Source organism: Leptonychotes weddellii, chromosome 6 (assembly GCF_054177405.1).
Source record: "Leptonychotes weddellii isolate Sample4059 chromosome 6, ASM5417740v2, whole genome shotgun sequence".
NCBI classification, from domain to species: domain Eukaryota; kingdom Metazoa; phylum Chordata; class Mammalia; order Carnivora; family Phocidae; genus Leptonychotes; species Leptonychotes weddellii.
The window spans coordinates 113439265-113458511 of NC_138374.1; the positions used below are offsets into that span (position 1 = coordinate 113439265).

The 19247-nt window shown below is 57.2% G+C and overlaps 2 protein-coding genes across 7 annotated transcripts in view; both read right to left on the minus strand.

Annotated features, from left to right (window-relative positions):
• Window positions 1-3594, minus strand: part of ARL8A (ARF like GTPase 8A) — a 9553-nt gene extending 5959 nt beyond the window's left edge. The window contains exon 1 of one of the 4 annotated variants that reach the window (XM_081824979.1): window positions 3295-3593. In XM_081824979.1, coding sequence (XP_081681105.1) covers window positions 3295-3417 — 123 coding nt within the window. In that variant the 5' untranslated portion in view covers window positions 3418-3593. Of the gene's footprint in view, window positions 1-3294 lie in introns of all 4 variants that reach the window. The other 3 variants (XM_081824978.1, XM_081824982.1, XM_081824983.1) reach the window with 3 other exon arrangements.
• A 1477-nt stretch (window positions 3595-5071) lies between these two features.
• Window positions 5072-15862, minus strand: PTPN7 (protein tyrosine phosphatase non-receptor type 7). 3 transcript variants are annotated; one of them, XM_081824985.1, is made up of 10 exons: window positions 15756-15862; window positions 14505-14678; window positions 13802-13985; window positions 13416-13497; window positions 11889-11965; window positions 10533-10670; window positions 10010-10120; window positions 9140-9297; window positions 7694-7807; window positions 5072-6801 (listed from the first exon to the last, which is right to left on the minus strand). In XM_081824985.1, the coding sequence occupies exons 2-10, from the start codon at window positions 14624-14626 to the stop codon at window positions 6708-6710; spliced, it is 1080 nt and encodes a 359-aa protein (XP_081681111.1). In that variant the 5' UTR covers window positions 14627-14678; window positions 15756-15862; the 3' UTR covers window positions 5072-6707. The 3 variants fall into 3 exon arrangements, with proteins under 3 accessions (XP_081681111.1, XP_081681110.1, XP_081681112.1); XM_081824984.1 differs by having other exon boundaries at window positions 13416-13500; XM_081824986.1 differs by lacking the exon at window positions 10533-10670 and having other exon boundaries at window positions 13416-13500.
• Window positions 15863-19247: the final 3385 nt, after the last annotated feature.

Genomic DNA, 19247 nt, shown 5'->3' on the forward strand with positions numbered 1-19247 from the left:
ACCCTGAGATCATCACCTGAGCGGAAACCAAGAGTTGAACGCTTAACCGACTGAGCCACCCAGGCGCCCTAAGGGTCTCTTATTTTTATCAGATATCAAAAGGGCCCAAGAGCCCTAAAAGTTAGGAATCACTGAGAGAAAGGAGTGCCCTGAAGGAGGACGGCTTCTATTCTCCCTAAGGATGGAGACCCTAACCACATGCAGTCTAAGTCTCAAACCCCAGCAGGGTGCCAGGGTGGGGGCATCTGCTGGACCAAAGTCCACTCCTCCTCATCTGGGCTCATGAAGAAATTAAGGTCTGAAGAAGAAAGCCCAGTTTTTGTTAATTACTCATCATGGAGGAGCTTGGACAAGGCACTTCAACCTCTCTGGGCCTCAAATTTTCCTTCTGTGAAATGGGGAGAAGGGTTTTTGTTTCTAGAAACTGGCAAATAAGGCTCACAGAGTGCTTGGAAATGGCCTGGATATAGCATGAGGACCCATCTCGCACCTCTGGGAACTAGAAGACCCACAGGCTCCCGGATAAAGGAAAAGCCTAGCCTGGCTGAATGTGCTCCTGGGTAGGAGGACCGCCAGGGAACCAGGCTCCTGGGCACCCATATTTCCAGTTCAGCTGTGAACCAAAGCTAAGCTGGAACCAGGTTATGACTTCACTTCCCTGCTAATGCCTGCTGATCTCACAAGCTCCTCATTTAAGGTTAGAGGTAACCCCAAAGTCATGTGGTCTAAACTCTGGCCTCACTTGAATACGCTCTGGCTCATTCCCTCTCGCTCTGGCTCATTCCCTCTCGGGTGGGCTCCAGCTCTCTGAGAGTTCTTTATAATGAGTCAAAAATCCATCTTCTTGTAACTCCCATCCCTTGTTCCAGAGGCTTGGGTACCCCGAGATGCGCGTTCTTCCATGTGACAGCCTTTACATATTTAAATGGCTTTAAACGGCTTGAAATATTTGAAAATGGCTCTTGGTTCCCTCAGGCAAAACATCTCCTACTTTCTACATCACAACTTTTTCAGAAGAACTCAAAAGATCAGTTTTAGGTTCTTAGAAGCATTGTGAAGTCTCTATATAATTATTTTTTCCAGTTCACATTAGCCTGCTGAGTGGCTAGACATATCAACTCCATTTCTATTTACAGTCAGACCTCATATAGCGAGTAGAAAAAGCCAAAGGGGGGAAAAGCTGAGACAAACAGATGCCAAATGAACAGGCAAAGGTGATTCAGAGAGTCAGTAGTGGGCATAGGAACAGAGCCCAGGGGTCCCAATTCTTCATTTCTTTCTGAAAGACACTCTACTGTGGTTATGCACAAGGTGGGCAGAAATACCAGTGCCGGCGCCCTGGAGATCCGAGAACACAGGTTCCCCTGATGCTGGAACTCCCACTGAAGTCCACAAGGGGTGGTTTTTCTTGGGAAGCCTCTTTAAAGGGAAATTTTGCTTGCACTTTTAGGATGTGCAAGCTGAAGTGGCAGATTGAGTATTAGAAAGGGGAATGCACGGGGTGGGGGGCGCACTCCCTGTACCTCTCAGAAACTCTGCCCCTGACAGTGTCATTTGTGACTCCTGAGCTCTGTTCCTGTTTTAGATATGATGCAGGTCCAGGGGAAGCCCTCCTGACCAGGAAGTGGAACCCACCCGGGGACCTGTGGGTCTCTGGCCAGGAGCATGGCTTTCAGAAACGCTCCATGAGGAGAGTTTCCCTGGGGACTGGAGGGGACACGGAGGCTGAGCCATTAGAGCAGCAGGAACTTCCTCCTCTTGGCCTTACCCTGGAGACACCTCCCAGATGGAAATGCCTAGAAGCCAAGCCACCCGGGGCTGCAGGATCAGAGTCCAGGCACTATGCACTATGCTTCCAAGGGACCCAAGAGCCCGAGTCAATGCCCGATCTAACTAGAGGCCAGACTCTAGGCCCAGAGCCTGGGCAGACGGGAGCTCAGGGGTGCATGCTGGCTAGGAAACCATCACACCGAAACACCCAGCGGGGGCCTGAAGGTCCTGCCCTGTCCGATGAGGAGCCAGGAACCATGGGGTGGAGGAAGGGGCAGAGGTCATCCGCCAAGCATGTTTGGAAAGGGAAGCGAGTGCCCAAACATGTGGCCACGGGGTACCCGCAGCTCCAGGCTCCAGCCCTCCGTCTGCACTCGCGCCTCTGGGATGCTGCGATCCATCAGGGGGCTCTCTTCCGGACGCGGGGCGGTACCTAGGCTGCCTGGCCACACTTCCTCGCTGACCTCTCTTAGGATGCGCGTTTGGGGCCAGTATGTGGCCGAATCACAATTCTCAGAAACCCTAGTATGGGGACTGGGGCCGGGCCGCGACAACCCCAGCGCCCCCTGCCCCAAGCCTCCCTGAGCCCCACACGCCCAGTCCTGCCAGGTTCTTTAAAGCAGGCCGCAGCCATTACTGCAGCCTCAGCTCACACCCCCAGGGAGCTCGTCTTCCCTTTTTTTGAGACACATTTTAACTCCTTCCCCACCACTCCCAGGCAGCGAAAGACTGAAAACTGCCCACCTCGGACTCGACTACCCAAAGCCCTCAGAGCCCCTCTCTCCCGTGTCCCCAGAGTGGGCAGCGCCCCTCCAAACTCATCCTCTGGTCCGAGGCACCTCCAGCTGCAACTTCTGAGCCAGGCGGAGACTCCAAACTCCCTTCCCGATGCCACCCTCCCCGGACCCCCAGCGAAGACGCCGCGGGTTCCTGGAGGGGAGGAGTCTGGGCGCGAGCCAAGGGCCTCAGCTGATTCCACTATCCCCAGGGGGCGGGTCCCCTCCCCCTCAATAGCGCGGGGCTTCCTCTTCCGGCAGAGAGGGGTTAAAGCCTCCGGGTGGGGCTGAGCTCGCCCAAGCCCCCTTCCCCAAGCCGCTCCAGCCGCCGGGTCCCACGACCCTCCGCACGCGGGGCGGGCAGGCCCGGGCACTTTCGCCCCGTCATGCCCCCCATGCGCGGGGACCGGAGGGGGCCTGTCTCTGCAGGCGGCGGTTCCCTCCTACCTCGTGACCCCCTGCGGCCGCCAGTCCCAGGGCCCCAGCCCGTGTCCTCGTCCCCCTTCCCCGCCCGCCCCCCCCCCCAGCCGTGCCATCCCGGCCCGGACGGGAGAGCGGGTCGCGCGCCACCCGGGTCCCCCGCGGGCCGTGCTAGGCCCCAAGCGCCCGGGCCCGCTCCTCCCCCGCCCGGCGCCCGGCGGTGCCCGGCCATGCCAGGCGGCGACCCCGGCTCACCAGGGCGCGGCGCGGGCCGAGACAGGCCCGACCCTCGGCAGGCGCCCCAGGCCCGCGCCCCGCGCCCCCGTACCGCGATCACGTTGACGAAGGTGGTCTTGCCCGAGTACTGCAGCCCGACCAGCGTGAGCTCCATCTCCTCCTTCCAGAACAGGGCCTTGAACCAGTCCAGCAGCTTGTTGAACAAAGCGATCATGGTCGCTGCCGCCGGCCCCGCCCGGTGCCGGCTGCCCGCCGCCCCTCGCTGCCCTCGCGCTGCGGCCCGGAGCGGCCCCTCCCCGGTGCGGCCCGGGTCCCGCGACTCGGTGCGGGCGGAGGCTCGAGCGCAGCGGCCGACGACTCGCTGCCCCCGGATCCGCTCGCCGATGGGTGTGGCTTCAGCGCCCTCCTCCTCCTCCGCCGCCGCCGCCGCCGCCGCCGCCGCCGCCGCCGCCGCCGCCGCCGCCGCCCTCCCGCGCCGCCGCTGCCCGGCCGTGTCCGGCTCGCACCCGAGCGCGCGCCCCTCCCTCGCCCCGAGCCCGGCCGGCGGGTGGGCTGCGCGGGGAGCTCTCGCGCCTCCGCGGTACGGCCTGCGCCTGCTGGCGTCCGGGGGCACTCGGTGAAAGAGGTCTAATCTATTTTCCCGGGCTGCCGCGCCCTGGCTGGCACCCCGTTCCTTCCTAAAGGGTGGTGGGCCCGAGGTGGGTGAGGTCCCCGTTAAGCAGGGTGGAGGAGGATGGTTCACCCACTTGCCAGGACCCGGAGATGAGATCTCTATGAAAGGCCGGCCGATGGAGGCTTTTTGTTCCCTGAGTCCTTGCCTCTGAACATCTCTGGGGACTGAGTCTTATCCTCTCAAAACCTAACCAGTGGAGAGTAACAACCGGGTTTGGGTGTGTTAATACTCCATCTTGTTTTGTTAACCACAGTTTACCTGAACTGCTTGTTTAGGAAGCCTCTGGCCCTAAGTGAAATAGCTGTTTGAGGCTGATGCTGATTTTCCCTAGTATCACCATAATTCACAGATAAAATCCTGCTTGGGGGTGGGGACGGTTTCCAGTGAGGAAGATGTGTGGTGGATGAAAAAGTTGGCCTGTTTTGGCGAAAGCCAAAGTTTTCTTCAGGAGGAGAACTGTCGGCGGGAGGTGTAGGGCAGGCCAAGATGCTGCCTGCCTCAGAGGATGTAGCCACAGGGCCTGCGGAACCCCAGGGCTGGCTGTTCCCCAATGGTCCCAGGCTTCAGGGCAGGCCCCCACCTAGGATGGGTGCTCCTTAGTATTTGGCTTTCTTTCTTTCTTTTTTTCTTTCTTCCTTCCTAAGATTTTATCTATTTATTTGAAAGAGAGAGCATGAATGGGAGGGAGGGGCACAAGGAGAAGGAGAAGGAGACTCCCTGCTGAGCAGGGAGCCCCCCACGTGGGGCTTGATCCCAGGACTCTGAGATCATGACCCCAGTGGAAGGCAGATGCTTAGCTGACTGAGCCAACCCGGCACCCCAGTATTTGGTTTTCAAACGTACTCACATGTAGTCTATTGTTCTAGTTAAAAGTGCATAAACTGTCGACCTAAGCCATATCCGTCAAACGTACCCAAGATGACTCCAAATGATCAGACAGTGGCCAAAGTGGAGGGATCACAAAGTATCATCTTTCTAGCTTCTGCCCCTTAATAGGTCCCTATCTAGCTCCTAGGGTACACCTCTGCCCCATTTCCTAAACTGACTCCAGTGTCACTTTGATGTCTCAAGAAGTGCTAGAAATGTGCATATCCTGGGATAAGGATCTGCAGCCTATTCCTGGCCTATGGATTCTTACTCTATTGCTATAAAGAGGCTCCGGAGGCCTGAGAAAAAGATGGAAAGAAGGAATGAATCAGTCATCCAAAAAGCCTTTATTCTCCCACTTGGTTCCTCTTTTAGAGCTTATACTCTCTAAGTTCTAGAACGGGGTCGGGGCGACAGTGCCAGGGAGGGGAGCCTCTGGGCCCATGCTCATGCAGTTGCTTTCCTCCCAGCTGGGTGTGAGCTTAGGGCAGGATCAGGCGCTTGAGAACTCTTTGCCTGGCTTCACGGTCACAAGCTGTGAGTGCCTCCCATAGGGGTTAGGCAAGGTGCAGCTGCAGGAGAGCCCACTGTGAGACCAAGCAGAAGCATTAAGAAAATTCACTTCAGATTCAACATTGTGGGTTCTTCCGAAGAGATGTCATGAATGAGGAGGCTCAGCTGTTCTCCAGGATCTAGCTCCTTGGGGGATTCCGCAGAGAACCGGCATCAGCCAAAGCAGACCGCAGGGGCTGCGTGCCCGGAGAGATGATGCCTTCCTTCATCGCCACAGGCAACCCATCTTGGGTTCAAGGACGAAGGATTTAGATGTCTTCCCGGAGGTGTGTAGGTGAGCCCTGAGATAGATCTTGGGTGCCCTGGAAATTGTGTTGATACTGAGATGATGAAGGGAGTTCGTTCTCTGGGATAGACTATGAGGGACCCCAATTTAGTCTGAGGCCCCAGGTCTGCATGGAATGGGTTCACCCAATTGTTCGTGGAAGCAGCCAGGCTCTCCAGGTGCCTTCTGCAAATGCAGGGGGTGGGGGCCGGGAGCTGGTTTTCTAAAATCAGGCCAAGCTCTTTGTTTCTCCCTCACTCCTTGTTCTTTTGTACCTCCTCCTACCCCGGGATCTTCCAAGGTCATGGAAGGAGAAGACAGAGGATGCTGGGCCTCCCTAGGGAGTAGCTGGGGTGAGTGGCTGGCAATTATGGAGGTAGGGGTAGCCCTCTGGACCGCTGAGGGGCCCCCATACTTTCCCTCTTCCAGAGGTTTCAACTGCTTGGCCTGGTCACCTCTGTAGCCTGATCCCAGGACTCAAGTGTGGGCACAGGGGTAGTCTGGGTTCTTGTTCTCTTCGGCGGGTTATCCAGCCCTTACGGATGTGGGGTGAGGAAACAGAGTCACTGCTAGGATGTTGAGAACTTGGCCGTGGTCAGGACCGGACTTTTCCCAGCTCTGGCATCTGGCCTGTTTTTGGGCAGGGCCCAGGCGGAAGATCTTGGGATCACTATCTTGCCAGCCCCAGGAAGGAGATACAGCTGGAGACGCTTCTAGGAACTTCTCTGATTACTTTTCCCTATGGCAGCAAAGCACCTAATGTCCCTGTCCTAGACGGAGAGATGAAGCTCACAGAGTACTTTGGGAAAGACAGGACTCCTGGGCTCCTTTCTCAGCTCTGTCGTAAATGCCAGCTCCTAGCTCGAAGGTCAGAGAGACACGGGAGGTCCCTTAAGTATCCGTTTGGGGCTACTAGAGGAAGCAGAAGAATGGCCAGTGGTAAAGACCTGGAGTCTGGTCCCAGTCCTTGCTGATGTAGCTTCCGGTGACTGCATGCGCCTCCTGAGGGGCACCCCTTCTCCAGGCCCACCCAAGGCGTCTCTCAGATCACAAGGCCCACTTTCCCAGACCCACCTGCCCAGGCCTGGGGGACTTTGGCACCTGGGCTGGTGGAGGGCGCCAGGGCTCAGGGGCAGGGCTCCTCCGGCAGCTGGGCCGCATACAGGGCCAGCGTGTGATGCAGGAACTGGTACTGTTCTGTGGTCTGGATCATTCCGCCCCTGTGAGGGAAGCAAGCAGACCGCGAGCAGAGGGGTCAGGCCAAACATCTTCATAGTTCACCAGGGAGATTCTCCCAAAGAACCCGTCAGCTACTTCATATGTTCCTCCTCTGGGCTTCCTACTCCTGTTTGCTGCCCCTCACACCTTCCCCACAAGGACAGCCCCTCGGCCCCATACTCAGGGCTGGGTCCTGTGGCTGGCTGTGCCGAGGAGGAGACAGCCCACACTGAAACTTGTTCCTCTCTGACCCATCAGTTCCTGGGGCAGAACCAGGCCCCTGATCCCTCAGGCCGGACAAGGATTATTCCTGAGCCTCAAAGTTTCCTCCTCCCCATCTTAAATGTAAACATAATAATTCCACATATGTGTATAGTAGGTTCTTATATTCGAAACACATTCACAGTGAGTTAACTCATTCCTTACAACAGCTGTCTGGGGGAAGGAGCCATTATTTCTCTCCGGATAAAGACATGGGGGCCCAGAGAACGATCATGATAGCTCAGTGAGATGCAAGGCAGAATTTGCACCCTGGTTCCCTCTCTCCAGATCCAGTGGGCTTCTGTGCATTATCTGTGTCTACCTAGTGTTTAGAACCAACCATCCCCTATTCCTCCACCTTTCCCTGAATAGGGAATTTGGAAAAAACAAACCCAGAAAAGATGTAAGGCTCAGATATCCACAGAGTGGCATATTTCAATCTCGGCCCCCAAGCTAAAATTCTAGATAGAGATTCTTTCCTGGGTGTTAGGTGCAAAAGAAACAGCTCTTTAAGCCAAGGGCCCCTTCCTTTCTTGAGGGAGTGCTTGATGGTGCCTCTAAGTGCTCTGGAGCCCAGGAAGCACGGAGGCTACTCCTCCACGGTGCTGCTCCCGTCCACATCCGTAGACCCACCTGTCCAGCCGCAGTTGGCACACGATGCCCAGAATGTCCACTTCCCCGCGGGCCTTCAGCTGTTGACAGCCAATTCGGGTGGCGATGAAGCAGCCAGTCCGGCCAATCCCTGCACTGGACACAGCCAGGGAGGGGACAGGGAGGTCACAGGAGACTGGGGAACATGGGGGCCAGGCGAGTGGGAAACATGGGAGACAGGTGACCAGGGAACACAGGGGCCAGGCCTCAAACTGCAGAGAAAGTCGTAGGGCACTCTGTTTTAGGGGTGGGGACATGAGGATGGAGGAAGGCCGCAGTACCTTCTCAGGTTAGAGCTGGTGCTGGAGGAGGTTACATTTCCTACTAGCCTCGCCGTAAACCTTTCCCAGGTCCCCCTCCAGTCCCCGTGGACATTTCGAGGAGCCGTCTTCTGCTTAGCAGCAGGAAACGGTTTCCAGCTATCAGTGCTCACACTGGGCTTGCGGAGCCCCTGTGACCTCCTCCATCACCACAGCTGCGGACACTCAGCCCCCTTTTCCCACCTTGAGTCCTTCCCACAGCTGGCCCTCCACTCTGCTCTGTCTTGCTCTTTATTTCAAAATCTTCTCAGCCCCCCCTCTTTAGGAAGACTTGTCTGAACCCTTGATAGAAGCCACTCAGGACTTCCCAGCACTTAATGTCTAGGCGCCACCTGCAGGGAGGGGGCTCATGAGTCCCCTCCGTCTGTACTTAAAAAAAAAAATTTATTTATTTATTTATTTATTTATTTATTTATTTATTTATTTGTCAAAGAGAGCCTGCTTCTCCCTCCGCCTGCCACTCCCCCTGCTTGTGCTCACTCTCTCTCATTCTCTATCAAATAAATAAATAAAATCTTTTTAAAAAATGTCATCGAGGGGCCTTTGCACACGCTGTTCTATCTGTCTGGAATGTTTCCCCTTTCTACTCTTGGCTAATTCACCTCTCAGGTTGTTACTTGGTTTAAATGTCCTTTCTCCTGGAAAACTGTCTCTGGCCAAATTCTGAGATGAGCGACTTGGTTCTGTGCCCCCCAACACCGCCATCATAGCCCTCGTCATACTGCGAGCCTGTCAGGGCAGAAGCCAAGCTGTCTCCTTAGCATCTATCACTGTGCCTGACAATAACAGGTTTTCAATAAGCATTTGTTGAGTAACTGAGTTTCTCAACAGCAGGGACCATGTTTACCTCCTGCCCCAGCAGACTGGGAAGCTTTCTGATAGTCTTTCCCCTCTCTGGCTTGTGCCTGAATGTCCAGCCCACATGGCCAGGTTCTGCTTGAAGGAGAGAATAAGCACAGGGCACTTTGCTGAGTGACCTAGGGATTCCCATCCTGGGAAGAATTGGGCCTGCTTGATGCTGTCCTTCCTGGACCCATTCCAAGGAAAGACCCAGTGGCAAGGGAAGAGGGGCCTGCGTCAAGGCTGCCGGGGAGGGCGGGGCGCATACCTGCAGTGGACCACGATGGGCCCAGTGTTGGCAGCTGTCTCTGGGCTCTCCTCCACCTCGGCCACCAGGCGCAGCAGGGGCCCAGCCGATTCTGGGGTCTGGTGGTCAGGCCAGGCGGAGAAGAGGACGTGCTTCACTCCCCGGCACTCCTCCTGGTGCTGGCAGAGGGACAAGGCATGAGAACCAGGGTCAGGGGAGGGGGCAGTGCCAGCCTTCTCTGGGGCCAGAGGAGGTCAAGGGCTAGAATGACTCCATGGCACGGTCAGGGACCCCGAGCAGGCAAGGTCAGCTCTCCCTTCTCCTGCTCATCAGACTCCACAATTCCCTCCCCTGAAATGCTGGCAGGAATGCCATCCAGGGAGGGGGGAAAGACCCAAGTTCAAGTCCTGGCTCTGGCTCTGCCTCTCACTAGCACATGGCTTTGGGCAAAGTCCCTTAACCTCATTCTCTTCACTTAGAAAAAGGACACAGTGATATCTTATTGGTTTGCTTCTCTGGATGCTTGGAGGATAAGGAGTTGGTAGAGAAATGCTTTGAAAGATAGCAAATGCTGTATGATAATAGAAGGCATTTTAAAGCACTTCACATGTCTCTGGACTTCCTGGGGCTCCTTCAGCATGACTCCGGGACCCCACCTCTCCTTTCTGGGCCCATTCAGCACAGACGGACGGGCCTTCCTGGCAGCTCCTGCTTGGTTTGTTGGCTCTGCCCTATTAGACCAGGGCAGTACCCATGTTTCTCTTTCTTCTGTGCCTCAAGCTCTTCTTTTAGATGTGTGTTCAAGAAGGTTTAGATGAGTCAACCCCTGGCTCCCAGTGAAGGTTGGGCCTGAGTTTCAGAGATGCTGGAGGTGGTCTGAGCTCCCTGTACCTGGATGGTGAGCTGCCGCACAGTGTACTCTGGACACTCTTTTGTGTCTTGGATGCGGAGCCGGAAGGGTCCGTAGGTTTCCTCTTCTGTGGGCCAGTAGTGGACACATTTCTAGGAGGGAGGGAGCTGGGAGTCAGAAGGGGGAAGTGTCTATCAGCCTGAGCAGGGGCTAGCACAACAGAAAGGGGAGTGGGGTCCCCTCCCAATTTCCCACCCCCGCTGGAGGGGCTGCGCACTGCGCTTCACATCTGCTCTGTTTTCTCGGTTGGTGGCTTGGCACCTGGGGCGGGCTCTCCTGAGCTTGGCACGTGCAGGTGAAGTGCGCACCCTATCCCCCATTCTAGCTGTGGATAGCCCCCATGGCATATAGCTCAGAAACTTTTTTAGAAGTGCAAGCTGGGCCTGGCTATAGGTATTGTCAACTCCCAGGGGAGCCCTTAGTCCTGAGCTGCCCTGAGTAGCGGCATGTGGGGTAGGATAAAATGTAGCTCTTTCTGGGTTCACTAAAGACTGTGGCTCCTACCTCCTTGCCCTCTCGGAGCTGAGTGAGCATGACAATGAGTGACACTTTTTCCTGCCACACCATCTCCCAGAAGTCCGACACAGTGTTGGGCATGGGGCCCTGGGTTGCAATGTAGACCTTCTCCTGCCCATCGTAGCCCTGGGGAGGTGGATGCACAAAAGGAAGGGTAGGAAGCAGTGTGTTAGCTCTCTGGGGGAATCCCAGACTCTGTAGGTCCTGGGATCCGGCCAAAGCCACTGAACACGCACACACAGACACACACATGTGTGCACTGGGAGCCACATGGTAGAGAGGACAGAGGTTCTGGGGGAGGAACACGTGGGTTCAAATCCCTGTTCTGCTGCTTACTGGCTATGCCACCGTAAGCAGGTTACCTAGCCTCTGTAAGCCTCAACTTTCTCATCTGTAAATTGGGCGTAATATCTAACTTGCAGGAGTATAATACAGATTACATTCCACAAAGCATACGGAGAGGCTAGCACATACCAAATACTTTGTCCGTGTGTGTTCCCTTCCTCCCCTGCTGCTTTCTACTAGCACACAATAAGAAAACAGTGTTCAACATTGGTGGAGTGAATGTTTCACTTTTATGTATTACTTGTATATATTTAGTAGCAAGATGTAGCACATTCTTGCTGACCCCTTCCTCTCCCCTTTAGAATCTCAGCTCCCGAAGATGAGGAAATCCAGACAGATCACCGTTCACCACCGTTCACCAAGTTTCTGCCGCAAACAGATGCGGCCAAGAGCTCTCCTTTCCTCTCCCGGCCTTGGCTAACAGCTTTCCACCTCTTGGCGCCTCTGACTGCTGTCCTACCCACTTTGAGCCACTAGGGGGCGTTGCTTTTACATCTACTTAAGGCCAGTAGAGGTGGGAAGCTGGGGTAGAGAGGCCACCTTGCCTCCCTGGCTCCTATAGTTTGATGTTAAACCATTTCCACCAAGGAGGGGCTACTTTGGGGAGCACTTAAGCCTAGAGAGAGAGAAAAGGGAGACAGCTAAGAGCTCCTATTTGTGCGAGCACCTTCCAAGCAGAGCTAAGAGGGATGAGCCCCGGGGGGATATGCGGGAGTGGGTTCAACAATGCAATTTCCTCCCTGTGTAGAAGGTGGGCAGGGATGAAGTGATAGTGTGCATGAAGGAGACTGGCTGGTATCTTCTTCTCAGCTTAACATCTGCTCTGTTTTCTCGGTTGGTGGCTTGGGGCCTATTCAGTGTCTGCCCCAGCTTGGCAGCTGTGATTTGGAGCGGGAACTCACAGCTGGAAGACGTTCTCTGGGGACAGACGTCTTCAAAGACAGCCCCCCCGCCCCTGCACCCCATTGCCTGCAGGGCAGCCTCAGCCAGGCCACTCACTCGGATGTAATTGGCGTTGATGTAGTCTCCGTCTTCTTGGCTCTGTGCCCGGCCTAGACAGACACGGCTCTGGGGATCTAGGAAGTAAAAATCAGCAGAGGTCAGAGGTCAAAAGGGGACCAACTAATGTACACGCCAACAAGGTCAGGAAGAGGTGAGTTCCTGTGATTATCACAGTGTCTCTGGTATAGCAGGTGGCCAGAGACCCACTAAATTTTATATGTGGACAATAGGGAGCCACAGAATGTTTTGGAGCAGTGGAGTGACACTATCAAAGGAATAACTGGGGAAGGTTAACTGGGTGGTGCCCTGTAGGACAGACTATTGAGGAAAGGAAATGGAGCCGCAGGGGCCTAATGGGCCGTGAGTTGAGATATTCTAGCCTTGAGATTGGTAAGGGTGTGGAGCAGGATTGTACCAGTGGGAACAGAAAAAGAGATGTCATGGAGAAAGAGTTTGTTTCTGATGGTGAATATGTGAATACAGGATTTGGATGAATGACTTGCCTAAAATCCCACAGTGGGGAAGCAGGACCAGAATTCCGGCTTCATTCCGATACTGGGCGTTTCAGCCTGTCCCTCGAAGGGGGAAGGCTTTCTCCAAATCCAATCCAAGCAGGGACAGAGAACCTAGCCTGCGAGGAAAGGAGACTAGCTCTCCCGGAGCTGGCCTGTTTCTGGACAGAGGGGGATTGCAGGCAGAGGGCCCTCACCCCTCTCTCGTGGCTGCCGGCTGGTTAGACTTTGGCCAAGAACAAGGGCTGCTCCCTCCCCCTCACTTAGATGCTGAGTGCTGACCCACCCCTGCGGGCAGAGGGCTGGAACCACAGGAGCTGGTGGTGATCTAAGGCCTCAAGACTGGGAGTTACTGGAGGTGGGTTGGCCAGACAAGGCTGCTCTGAGTGGGGGGAGGGAGAGAATCTGTGAGGGTCTCGCGCTTGCCTCTGAAAGGTGGGAGGTGCTGATCCCTGGGTCCCTTGAGCTTGAGGGGTCAACCCCTTACAGCCCCTGGACTCCCTTCTCCAAACCTGTCACTGCTCTCTTTTGGATGCCCTGCATCTGAGCTGCTCAAAGCCCTCCCTCTGGGAGCCGTCCTGATGGTGCCTTTCCCGCTACGGACCTCTGCTGGGCGTTTCCCACAGCGGAGGAAGAGCACAAAGAAGCTGTGATCTTCGGCAAGTTAGGCAACCTTTCTGTGACTCCTCTGCCTCGTTTGTAAAACGGGAGTAATGATAGCATCGCATCAACTTCATGGGGTCATTTTGAGAAATGAGTTAACATCAGGGGCTCCCAGCACTGCCTGGCCCAACAGTAAGCATCTGCAAATACGAGTTGCCGTGTTCTTACTGTGGTTATGGTTCTCGCTCCTCCTTCCCCCAGCCGGGGCAAGGTATTGGTATTTCTCTGCTGAAAGCAGGTGCCCCGGGTAAGGGAGCTCTTCCCTGGCTGAGGTTGTGTGTCTTGCCTTCTGAACCTGTCCAGCCCCAGGGACAGCACCACCTCCCTTGATGCCTGCCACAGTTCTTACTTGGCAGGATGGTCTTATATCGGTCCTTGGAGGTGTGGCCAGGAATATCCAGGTCTTCGGGGTTGACAAAGTTCGAGGGGATCTTCTGGCAGAGGGAGGAAATGAGTGAATAGCCACTACCTCTTCCCAGCCTTTTTCCCCCCTTCCCCCCCCCCCATCTAGTGGAGCTGGTCCTGGCTGTTTTCTCCTGGCTTTAGTAGGTCTGGATGGGGTGGAGGGCAGAAGGGGGAGCAGGGGGTGATTTTCTCCCCTGGCACTGGGGTTCTCGTCGATTCTGAGGGCCCAAAGAAGAGACATACCCGCAGTGCCCAAGATAGTATGGTGCTAGCTGGCTGTCTCTGATTCAGAAGGGGCAGAGTGACTCAGAGGGGACCCCAAGTTCTTACCAAGAATTCCTCTTCCAGCTGCTTGGGGCTGGGTGGCTGGTGCTGCAGGGCCCAGCGGGTGAGGGGGTGTCCAGCTGTGCGCAGAAAGTGTAGGGTGACCTCCCGGGGTGTGTTCACCGAGCAAATGGGTTCCACAGCCCCCAGGGACCGCACATCCAGCATCAAAGCAACGTTGGAGCCCCGCCTGCAGGCACAGACAACCAGCGCCCAGTGAGCACCCAGGAGCACGAGCTGCTCTAGCCATTCTTACTGTTACGGGGTACGTGTGAGGGGGCTGCTCCTTGTTTTCCCCTGGATCCAGAGGCCCGGGAGATTCAAGGGTTCAGGCCCCTGCTATATGGCCTTTTTTTGTCAGTCAGATCAGGGCAGCCTTGAACCTCCAGCTGCCCACCCCTACCCATTCTTTCCAGGCCCCTAAAGCTCAGACCTACATCCGGACCCAAGGCAGCCCTGCTCCAGGGGCTGCTCAGCCCAACTTAGGGTTCGGGGAGCAGGCACAAGGCTGACGTGAAACTTTATACCCCAGGCATGCAAATGCCATGCAAATGCCATGCAAATGAACACATTGGGTTTTTCCTTTCCAGATTGGAGTCAACAGCTGAGGGCCCTCTGGACCCAGCTGTCAGAGCTCGAGGGGGCAGATGGAGGGAACCAGGCAGGGTCTCAGGGCTGGGAAGGCCCCCCCTCCCAGGAAAGATCTCACCTCTCCTGCAGCCGCACATGCTTCTTGGCCGGTGCCTTGGTGGGTGGAGGCTGGGTCATGGCTGCCCCCAAAGACCAGGTCAGCAGCTGTGCTCTGGAGCACCCCCCACGGTCCTGGACCATGCTGGGGTGGGGTGCAGGGCCCAGGGGAGGCTCACTCAGCCATGAGGTTCACCTGAAAGACAGGGCCCCTCAGCAGCTGACCTCTGGCCTGTCCGACTGGCCAGGAGAAGGCTCCCAAGCCCAGGCCAGCCGCCTGCTTTCCAGCACCTCTGTTTTCACTGGGGTGTCTTCTGCTCTCCGAGCAGGCCTGTCATTGTCACTGCGGGAAGGCCGGGATCCCTACAAGGGGACCCAGGGTGGTAGGCAGGCCAGACAAGGCATAGAGATTGGTGGGGGGGGGGGCAGGAAAGACTCCAGAAGGAGGGAGAGAGGGGAGAAGAGGCTGCCCGAGGCCAGAGTACAGAGGGCTCTCAGCTGGGGCCCAGGCGCAAGAAGGCAAGGGAGGAAACAGAAACGACGTGTTCTGTGTAGAAGGGAGAGAGAAAGCTCACAGAAACCACCTCTAGTCCGGGCCTTCTCTGAAATGAGAGGGTTGAGGCCTCTCGCAGCATTGGAGCCAGTTGGGGACCCTTGTAGACCCTATCCTAACTGCTGGCAGTGCCCAAGTTCATTCTGGCTTCTGGGGTCTCTGTCCAGGGAGGTAGGCTGGGGGGGGGGGTGTTTCCTTCTTCCTCTGCCCATCCCCCCATCTCCCGCCTCTGTAACCGTCACAGGAAATGGCCTCACCAAGCCCTTGAGCGGCAGCGCATGGTGAGGCGACAGCTGGGGGCACAAGAGGGGGCAAGGAGGTGGTGGGGCCCATGTCCTCTTGGGGGACAGTCCCTATCTTCCAGAGCCAGGTCACAGCTTCTGACGGGTGGGGGCGGTGTGAGAGTTGCTAAGCCCGCAGGGAGGCACAGAGGTGAGGGGACAGAGTGGGCCCCGTGCGGATGTGGGTGGTAGAGAGAAGCTCTCACGAAGCAGGAAGGGGGTGGTTGGCCTTTGCTGTCCTTGCAGCCCCCCTGTGGCTCCCCTGGCCCGTGCCCCTCGGGGATATCAGCTAGGTCAGCGCCCATTCCCCAGCCAGGCCCTGCAGCTCCCAGTGTAGCCTCACTCACACCCACCTTGGAGATGCCCTCCCACCTCCCCAAGGCTCACACCACCCCAGGACCACAGACAGGGCCCCTCCTCCCCCCATTCAGGTACTTACTGAAGCAGCTGTGTCCCCCAGGCTGCCTCTTACCAGCTGTCTGTCTGTCTGTTGGTCTGTCTTTGAGGGCTGAGGAGGCTTCAGGAAGCCAGCTTCCTCCCTCTGCCCCTCCTTGCTGCCACCCACGCACACCCCAGCGGCGTGCTGCCCTCCTGCGCCCGCTGCCACCACCAGGGGTCGGGTGCCTCTTGCCTGCGCCCCTCTGGGGGTGGCCTGGCTATGGCCCAGCACTTTTGCCATGGGCCTAAGGCCCTGCTCTGTGGGGATGGAGAGGGAGAGGCCGGCCTGTTCCTGACCACCCTGGTTTCCCTAGCTCCCAAACCCCCTTGCTCCCTGGACTGCTTGTCCTCTGGGTATTTGTCACATCCAGTCTCTGCCTGCTTACCAGGCAGAGCTCAGCTGACCCCCAGCTCCACGCTGTCCCACACAGAAACCCCAAGCTGTTCCTGCTCAAGCTGGCCCTGTCCAGAGACTGACTTCTGCCTCAAAGCCCTGGTCCTGGAAGCCCTTGTCCCTTCAAGCCTTGCGAGTTCATGATCAGGTCCAGGTTGCACCTTCTCAAAGCAGAGGTGGGTGCGGACTTGGGGTGGGGTGAGGGAAGAAGGAGGCAGGAATCCTTGCTCCACGATGGGGAAGAAAGGCCCAGGCCAGACCAGAAGGGTCATCCCCAGAACTTGAGCCACACCCCAGCTGTCAGCTACCTGTGGTTGGAGATGGACCAGCCAGCCAGGAAGTAGATAGTAGAGACAGCTTGTAGGAGAGTCTGGGGCTCTTTCTCCCTGCCCCCAGCCCCTCCAGGCTTCCTCCCAGAATCCTGACATCTATTTAGAAGACTTACAGACAGCGGACAGTCTCTGGCCCTCACACCAGGGGGACTCCCACGTCTTCTCTGCTTCTGGGGTGCCTGGATGCCTGGGGCCTAGAAAGTGGCCCCCGCATCCAAGACTCCACTGCCCCCCACCCCTGCCTCGCCTTGGCAGGCCCCTTGCTGGCCAGCAGCCCGGCCGGTTCATGCTCGCGGCACAGCTTCTTCTACCTTGTAACATTCCAAACACCCTTCCCTTCCCGGCCCCAACACGCGCAATCCCCGTCCTCTCTCTTCCTCCCACTTCTCTGATTCAGCTGTCAAATGGTGACAGCAAAAAAGAAATGATTTACAATAGACACAGGGGGTGCGCACATGGGAGGGGTGTTGGGGAGGGTGCTGGCCTCGGCTGCTGGCCCGTGGGGGAGGAGGGGTGGGACGGAGACCAGGATGACCCCTTGGAGCTTGGGAGGCCTCCCAGTGCCTGTTGTTGCTTCTGGAAGTGGGGGTGGGGGACCAGGGGCCGGGTCCTTTCTGAACCCCTCCTGGGCCAGCTGGTCCTGGACCCTTCTTCACTCTGGGGAGTGGGTGGGGTTTCCCTGAAAGGAGGGGCTGGAGTAGTAGTCAGCCCTGGTACCCAGAACAGGCTGGAGGTGGGGGCAGGATAGCCTGGGAATCCCTGGTAAATCGGTGGGAAGTGACCTGAGGCTGGCTTCTGCCTCAACTGCTCCCCCAAACCTACCAGTATCTCCACGAATGGATCGTGGGGCCTGGGGATCAAAGAAGGGGGCAGGAGGGGATCAGAAAGAGGGCCACCCCCGTGGGGCCAAGCTGTTGATTGTTATCAAGAACAGGAAGCTAGGATACCACAGGGGGGGGGAGGAGGAAGCAGGCAAAGCCTTCCCCCAACTGGTCCACCAGTGCCTCCAGGTTTCTACCAGGTTTCCAGGGTCTGAGCCCCATGGTGGGCCGTGAGCACGCCCTCTACCCTCCCAAGGCTGGGCCCAGCAGCAGTTTGAAGAGCGGGAAGCTGAGCTCTTGGGTGAAGAGCAAGGAAGCTGGGGGCCAGGAGTTGGGAGAGGTAGTTGGGGGTGGGGGTGGAGGCGATGGCATTAGGCAAGACCCTGAGGATCTCTCAGTTCCCTTTGGGTGTGTTTGGGGTTGGGGGGATATAGTCACTCCTTTCCTCCTGCCCCTTCTCTCCCTTCTGCTTTAGAAATGCCTGGACATCCATGGAGGTGTGGGGCTAGAGCTCAGAAGGGGTGAGCGTACCACCCATGAGCCTCGGATGGGACAAGATGCCCTGCAGCAGCTCCTCCCCAGACTGGCCAGGCTGCTGGAATGGGGAAAGGCCCAGGGTTCCCTGGAAGTGACTCCTCTGCCCCCAGAACCTTCCTCATTCCTGGGGTGGAACAGCCCCAGACAGCTCTCAAGCCTTCATCTTTCCAGTAGCTGATTTGCCTTCCAGAGCTGGGATTTAGGTTCCGGCCACCCTTGACTCCAAAGAAAGCACAGCAATAGTTGAAAGCCAAAAAGACCCACGTGCAATGAATCTAAACTGTGGCCCATTAGCTGTGTGACCCTGGGTGAGTTACTGAATATCCCTGAGTCTCAGTCTCCACATCAGGCTCCTCCCTTCCCAGGTGGAGGATCCTGGCACCTCTCTGATCCATCAAATGGGGCTGGGCCTCTGAAGGGCTCAGGAGCTGTCAGCCGGAGAAGCCGGCCAGGGGAGTAGTGTCTGGAGGGAGGATCCATGTCCCCTCTCTCCCAGACCCCCTTCCTCCTGACTGCTCCCTTTCTCCAGCTAGTCTGCAGGGACAGAGCTGCCTGGGCACATGCCCCGCTCCTCTCGCCATTTGCCAACCCCAGGGCTGCCAGTCACCACTTGCTGTCCCCAGTGTCAGAAGCCCCTTGGAGGGGCAGCTGTGTCTGGAATTCCCAGAGCTTCTTGCTCCCCGGCAGCACCTGGGGAGCAGGCCGAGCTGCTGCAAGCTCCAGAGTCAAAGCCTGCCACCCTGTAAAATTCCCAAGGGGAGGACCTTGGGCCCAGGGCCTGCTGCTGGGGGCCAGGACTCCGGGGTCCCGTGCACTCCACATGTCTTGCTCCCCTCCCTAGCCCTCTTCATTCCTCTCTCAAGCCCTAGGATCGTAGGTCCTCCCCCACACCGCCCCCAAATCCTGGGCCAGCCTAGGCCTGCTTCCGCCCCAGTGTTAACAGGCTCCCGCTTGCCCCTGGCTGTGTGGGGGAGACAGAGACGCAGTGAGCTAGGAGCTGGGAGGCCTCATCCCAGGAGGAGCAGGGAGGCACTGCAGGAGAGACCCTGGGTGAGTGGGCCAGACTATTGCTTTTGGCAGCGTGGCAGTGATCTGGGCCCGCTGGTGTGAAGTCTGAAGGAAGACGAAACCCACCGGGCCTGCCCCGGGGCCCTGCCTCTGTGCCGGCCATCCCGGAAGCTCATCCCCCGCCCGACCCACTTTCCCTGACACCTTTTGGGGACCTGTTGGTGAAGGGGACTTTCCCATACCTCACACCCCCTGGCCGAAGGACGTGGGGAGCCAAGGCTGGCCTGCCTGAGATGCAGGAAAGAGCCCCATTCTTTGCCCGCTTGCTGGAACTCAGGTCCCTTGTAGGAGGGACTCTAGGACGGAAGAGAGTCCCTCCCTCTCTCCCAAGGCCAGAGCTG

Excerpts from the sequence above, each read along its gene's own strand:
- PTPN7 (XM_081824984.1), bottom strand. The coding sequence starts at position 14,626 with ATGGTCCAGGACCGTGGGGGGTGCTCCAGAGCACAGCTGCTGACCTGG. Across the intron at positions 11,966-13,415 it reads ATATAAGACCATCCTGCCAA|ATCCCCAGAGCCGTGTCTGT; the intron begins GTAAGAACTGTG and ends TTTACTTCCTAG. Across the intron at positions 7,808-9,139 it reads CCCATCGTGGTCCACTGCAG|TGCAGGGATTGGCCGGACTG; the intron begins GTATGCGCCCCG and ends GGCTGTGTCCAG.